The sequence below is a fragment of the Phoenix dactylifera genome, unplaced genomic scaffold (assembly GCF_009389715.1).
Source record: "Phoenix dactylifera cultivar Barhee BC4 unplaced genomic scaffold, palm_55x_up_171113_PBpolish2nd_filt_p 000125F, whole genome shotgun sequence".
Classification (NCBI taxonomy): Eukaryota; Viridiplantae; Streptophyta; class Magnoliopsida; order Arecales; family Arecaceae; genus Phoenix; species Phoenix dactylifera.
This window is the reverse complement of record NW_024067690.1, coordinates 666179-671750: the sequence shown is the minus strand read 5'-3', so window position 1 is coordinate 671750 and position 5572 is coordinate 666179. Positions and strand designations below refer to the sequence as shown.

The 5572-nt window shown below is 36.7% G+C and overlaps 1 protein-coding gene across 3 annotated transcripts; it reads right to left on the bottom strand.

The window, feature by feature from the left end:
- Positions 1-321: 321 nt before the first annotated feature.
- LOC103698321 (dnaJ homolog subfamily B member 1-like) lies at positions 322-5352 on the bottom strand. Of its 3 annotated transcripts, none has more exons than XR_602705.4 (4): positions 4741-5352; positions 3293-3723; positions 717-1230; positions 322-636 (listed from the first exon to the last, which is right to left on the bottom strand). XR_602705.4 is itself a non-coding variant. In XM_008780316.4 (3 exons), exons 1-3 carry the CDS (start codon positions 4903-4905, stop codon positions 792-794), a joined length of 1035 nt encoding a protein of 344 aa, XP_008778538.1. In that variant the 5' UTR covers positions 4906-5352; the 3' UTR covers positions 322-791. The 3 variants fall into 3 exon arrangements, 1 of the variants encoding a protein (XP_008778538.1); XR_602704.4 differs by having other exon boundaries at positions 322-641; positions 4741-5351; XM_008780316.4 differs by having other exon boundaries at positions 322-1230.
- Positions 5353-5572: the final 220 nt, after the last annotated feature.

The following is a 5572-nucleotide window of genomic DNA, read 5'->3' as shown; positions in this document are numbered from 1 at the left end:
AGGGGTATAGAGATATCCATCATTAAAATAAACCACCAAAGCAACATAGTAACATCCGTTGGAACTGTTCCGATATGAAACCAATATTGTTGCCAAGATGCTCAAACCCTTCATGCCAATCTATATAGGTCATACTTACTGATGCACACCGATCATGCCGGTTGGTGCCAATAAAGTTTTGATATTTTCAATTTCGGTAAGTATTATCAATATTTGCATCATACTAATATCATACCATTTCGATGAAAAATGATAGATGATTTGATACTAGGATTTGAAATCTTAATCATATCACATAACCAAGTAGACGAGACTCGTGCATTCAACATCAATCTAGGTTTAACATTTTTTCTTGATATTCTTTAACATTCCAATCAGAAAACAAAGTCAAGTCCTTTAGAATTTATTCCACTTGCAACAACTATATCTGATCTAAAATCATTGCAAGTGACAATAGCATAGCATTAACACACTTGCAAGCACGCACCAAACTACCCTGGAGAAACATCTCCGCATGAAAACATGAATCTATATAGGCTTTTCAAACACAAGGTCCACCAGAATATGCTTTGATTGCATCAGAAAATTAAGCTTTCGTGAGAAAGAGCATCATGCCTTCAAAATGCTATTGACATCCTGAACTATAACAAACGAAGAAATTAGTTGGACGAAAAATGGTAGACAATACCTATAAAAAGAACTAAAAGAATACTAACATATTAGTGGGGAGTGGATGGGAGTTAACCGCGGTGCCTGTTTGTTGAGCATGTAGTATCATGCATTTTCTGTAGTTAACCTGCCAGGATACGTCTAATGGCTGCCCGCTGCTCAGTTGTCAACCTTGAAGGAAACTTAACATCAAACTTGATCCGCAGGTTGCCCTTCTTGCCTGGCTCTTTGGTGATCGGCATCCCTTCCTTTGCAACCACAAGCTCATACCCAGGGGTCACAATATCGGTCACGTTGATTGCAAGGTCATGCCCGTCAAGGGTGGTAAGGTTTATTATGGTCCCTGCAAGCGCATCCACCAAAGAAATTTTCCAGTGGACAACAAGATCATTCCCCTCCCTTCTGTACACCTCATGAGGCTTCTCCTCAATGACAAACACAAGGTCTGCTGGCAAAAGTTTTGCCTGCTCGTTCCCCTTGTCTGGAAATGTTATCCTGGTTCCTTTCTTCCATCCAGGCCTCACATCAATTGATAAGATCTCTGTCTCGGGCACCAGACGTCTATGTTGTATGCAAAAATATAAAACAAAAAGGGAAACTATATATATCAGCAAGATAAAAGTCTTTACGCTGAGAATTTCTACTACAAAAGAAAGTTTATTATCAAGCTGAATAGAGAATAATAACAATGATAATGATAGAAAAATAATAATGAGACAGCATCATATTATAGCCTGAAATTTAAAACAATAGGATATAAGAAATTGATTTCTTTTCTCCAATATACAAGAGGACGGAAACCAAAAAGATAAACTTGCAGGAAACTCATTAACAAGATTAATGTAATAAAATAAACAACAAAAGGAAATACATGCATATGTATGTACATGTACAAACATATGTATGTATATGCCTGTGTATGTATGCATGTATAACAGAATACACAGCCAGAAAGGGCAGAATTTCAAGAATGGATACCATATGACGTACTAGAATTTGTGTGCCTCCAGACATTGCTGAGGTCCTTCTACCACTAAACAAAAATGATGCAGCATCTCTCTTTTTATATCTACACAAAACTGCATCGATGTATATCACTCCACATGCCTTGCAAAGTAAACTTAGATAAAGAAACGGAGAATGAGAGTATACAAACCACAGATTCCTAGAGTTCTCTGACATGATAGAGATGTTTAACTTCTACATATCAAATGAACCATGATTTGATATTTTACATGCTACAAGACCTAATAACATTCTATAAACAAGATTCTTGGGTTTAAAATACAGGTTCTCAAACTGTTTCAAACATTAAGCTGCAGCATATAAGGGCTGTATATAAGTAGTCACTACACAAATATATTCTATTTACATGTATTGCCTCAATGTCAGACCAAGCGAGTTCAAAAATAAAAGATGACACAAGGGCCATTGCCCACCACTCCAGGAGATAGTCCTGATAATAAATAAGAAATGTTATATAAGGAAGCTTAGTGGGGGCAAAGATATATGGGGTATACTACGTAAGTGATGTCAAAAGAACCACATTATCGGAGCAAGAACATAGTCCAAACAAATCTTGCCAGTAACCATGACATTACATAGAATAAGGATCCCCATACAAGTTAGTGGACAAACATAGAAGATTTATAAAAAACAAAGGGATTTCAGAGAATTTCAAAGATGATAAGGAAATGGTATTCTGATCTTAAAAACAATTCAAAATAATTTTTCCAAAGCTATCCATATTGATAAAAGTTGTATTCCCACCACACTTCTGCAAAGCCCAGCTAGAAAGAAATAGATCCACATAAAACATGAGTCGAAATATGAATATGCTGAATGTTCAGATCCTTAAGATAAAAAAGAGAAACTGTGATTAATCTCAAGAAATTATATTAGCCGGGAAAGCTGAGGATTTTCCAGATCTCTTTCTAAGACAAATTCTATAAAATCTATGTTTGTGGGGGGAGTCCTAAGCTATTAATTGTTAGCTGATCATAAATATAATATTGATGTTCAATTAGAGGAGAAAATATAGCAGCTGATTGGTTTGTGGAAACAAGAAAGCCTGGAAGTTCTGTTCAAGCAAGATACCCCCTACCCACCATGTCTATGTACAAAGTAGTAGTAGTAGACCAGCAGAAGACTTGCTTCACTGAACTATTTTGGGTCCTAATTTGGATAAGTACTGTCATGCCTTTCAAAGAAACATGCTAAATAAATATATAAACATTTTATAAGATGACAGCATTTAAATTTAAAAATTTCACCATGGCAATGTTTTAAGTACCAAACAAACAACCTCCTGAACTCTAAATGGTAACCATATTGTTACGTAATATGATGCAGATATATCAACATATAGAACTAAGAAAACTGTGAAAAATTAGAAAACAGTTCACTCGACAAATCTGCATGAAGAATTATTCTCTCATATGAAAGTGAAAGATTAAAACAGGAAGCAAAGTTCAATTCAAGCATACTTCTATATTCTTGTCAATAAATCACACGCTTGCAGCGATCCTGTAATGCTTAACAGTATGTTCTATAACAAAGTTCAGCATAACATCAGGTCACAAAACCATATGAGGCTCTACAAGATATCTGGAAAAGTCTATACCCATTAGGTCGCATGACATTTCTTGAGATCTTCATCCTCCTTGTTGATCCAGTATAGAGCTCTTCAAGGCTGCATGCAAGCTTGGTCTCCACAGGTGGTGCCTTCCGAGGCTGGCCTTTGCTAGCACTAACACCCTCAGCATTTGATTGGAAGGTATTCTCAGTTCCACCTAATCCACCAAAAGTGCCACTACCATTTGTTTGAAACCTCATGGACTTTGCACGTCCGATGGACTCAAACTCAAAAGGGCCACTTCCAAATAACTCAGCAAAAATATCCTCTGGACTTCGAGGATTGAATTGGAAATTACTAGGACCACTTGAGCCATTAGCAAATGGGCCACCACTGTTGGAACCGGGAGGGGGCATCCCTTTCAGGCCTTCTTCTCCATATTGATCGTATATTGCCCTCTTCTGTGGATCACTTAGAACCTGAGACAGCAGGTTCGACATGTGAGCAACATATGGGCAGATGCATATCATCAAGAAAAACTCTGCAAGCTAATACAGGTGATTGTTTCTTTTTTTTTTAAACATTCAATCATATTATAGGCAATCATAAAACATCAAAATTGGGTGAATAAAGTTCCATGTGCTGAGGACCATAATAAGACAGAATAAACAAGGTTCTTGCTCCTTTCTTTCATTCTTGTGTACAGGTTCCGTCTTGTCAAACAAGTAGTCATTTCTTCACTACCAATTTAACAAATCAACCATCAAAGAATTAGAAGATTCATGCATCAAATATAAAAATCTAGTTATTTCCTCAATCTGGAGCAACTCCAAAACAACAGAATCTAGTTAGTTTCCCGCAATGCGTTGTCAAAAATCATGACCAACATTAAAAAGAAAAAATCCAAATGCATTGTTAAACCATCATCATATTCTAAACGATGAATCATAATAAACTTGCAAAAGAAGTTCCATGTTACAACAGAAATACATAACCGACAACATAAATAAGATTCTTGTCATATTCCTACTTATACTTTCTTTTCAGCCTAGAATAATCCATCCAAAGCATACTAACATAAGGTTTTTCCCAAGAAACGTATTAATAGACGCATACTCATTATTTTTTAAGTCAATAATTGCATAAACCTTTTTTTCAAGAAATATTGTCTAAAAAAAAATCTCCCATGACAAAGGAAAACTAGATAAAGTCGCCATCAAATACATCATAGTTGGTAGGAAAAGCCAATATTGTGTTAAAGAACCTGAGATACCTATCAAATTTATGTTGTCACACTTTCATCTCCAATTACACTCAAATTTTAACTCTGTAATCCCCACCGTTTCCTTACTAGCCCTAATGAATTCCTAACCACAAGAATCAAATCAAAATCTTTTTGCAGGCATCTTTTTACAATCTACTGAAATTAACTAGAGCTCAAGAAATACATCCGGAAAGTAAAAAAAAAAGGGAAGGGAATCGATTCAGTGACTCGCCTCATAGGCCTCGGAGAGCTGTTTGAACTTGGCCTCGGCCTCAGCCTTGTTGCTAGGGTTCTTGTCCGGGTGCCACTGCATCGCCAGCCTCCGATACGACTTCTTCAGATCCTCATCGGTGGCGTTCCGGTTCACCTTCAGGATGTTATAGTAATCCACTCCCATGCCGATACAAACATCAACTCAAACCAAACCCTAAGCCTAACTCCAAGTTTTTTTCTGGTGGAACGATTGGGGGGGATAGAACTCCAATCCTTTTCAATCAAGCAAGCAAGCTCTTCCGAACGCCCAAGATCCTTAAATTCACCACGGATCCGATCGATTCGAACGGATTCTTGGAAAGGAAAGCTAAAAAAGTTACCAAATTCGGGGATCTCCAAGATCGCGCTTCAACTTTCAATCATTAAATTACAAAAAAAGCACAGAAAAATCGGCAGGAACCTTCACCAAAAGCTCCGATTTGGGACTTGCTTCCAAATTTAGAAGAAGGAATTGAATCTCTTCTGCAAGGAAAGGCGAAATCGAATTATCGAAGTCTTCGGAGGAAACAGACTGGAGGGATTGGAGGGCACTTGGCGGAGAAACGAGAGAAAGAGTTCGTTACCTTCTTTCTGTCGAAATATTATTTTTATTTTATATCGAGATTAATAAAATAATATCTTTTAGGAAACCGCGAATTAGATTTAGAGAGCAATTATTTTCTCTAAATCTGACATGAGATGACGACTGTCCAAATCTGGAAACATAAGCTTATACAAAAAAAATTAGTATATTTCTTTACATTGCTTCTAAAACAAGAATATATGGGTAAAACATAAAGTATACACGTCAA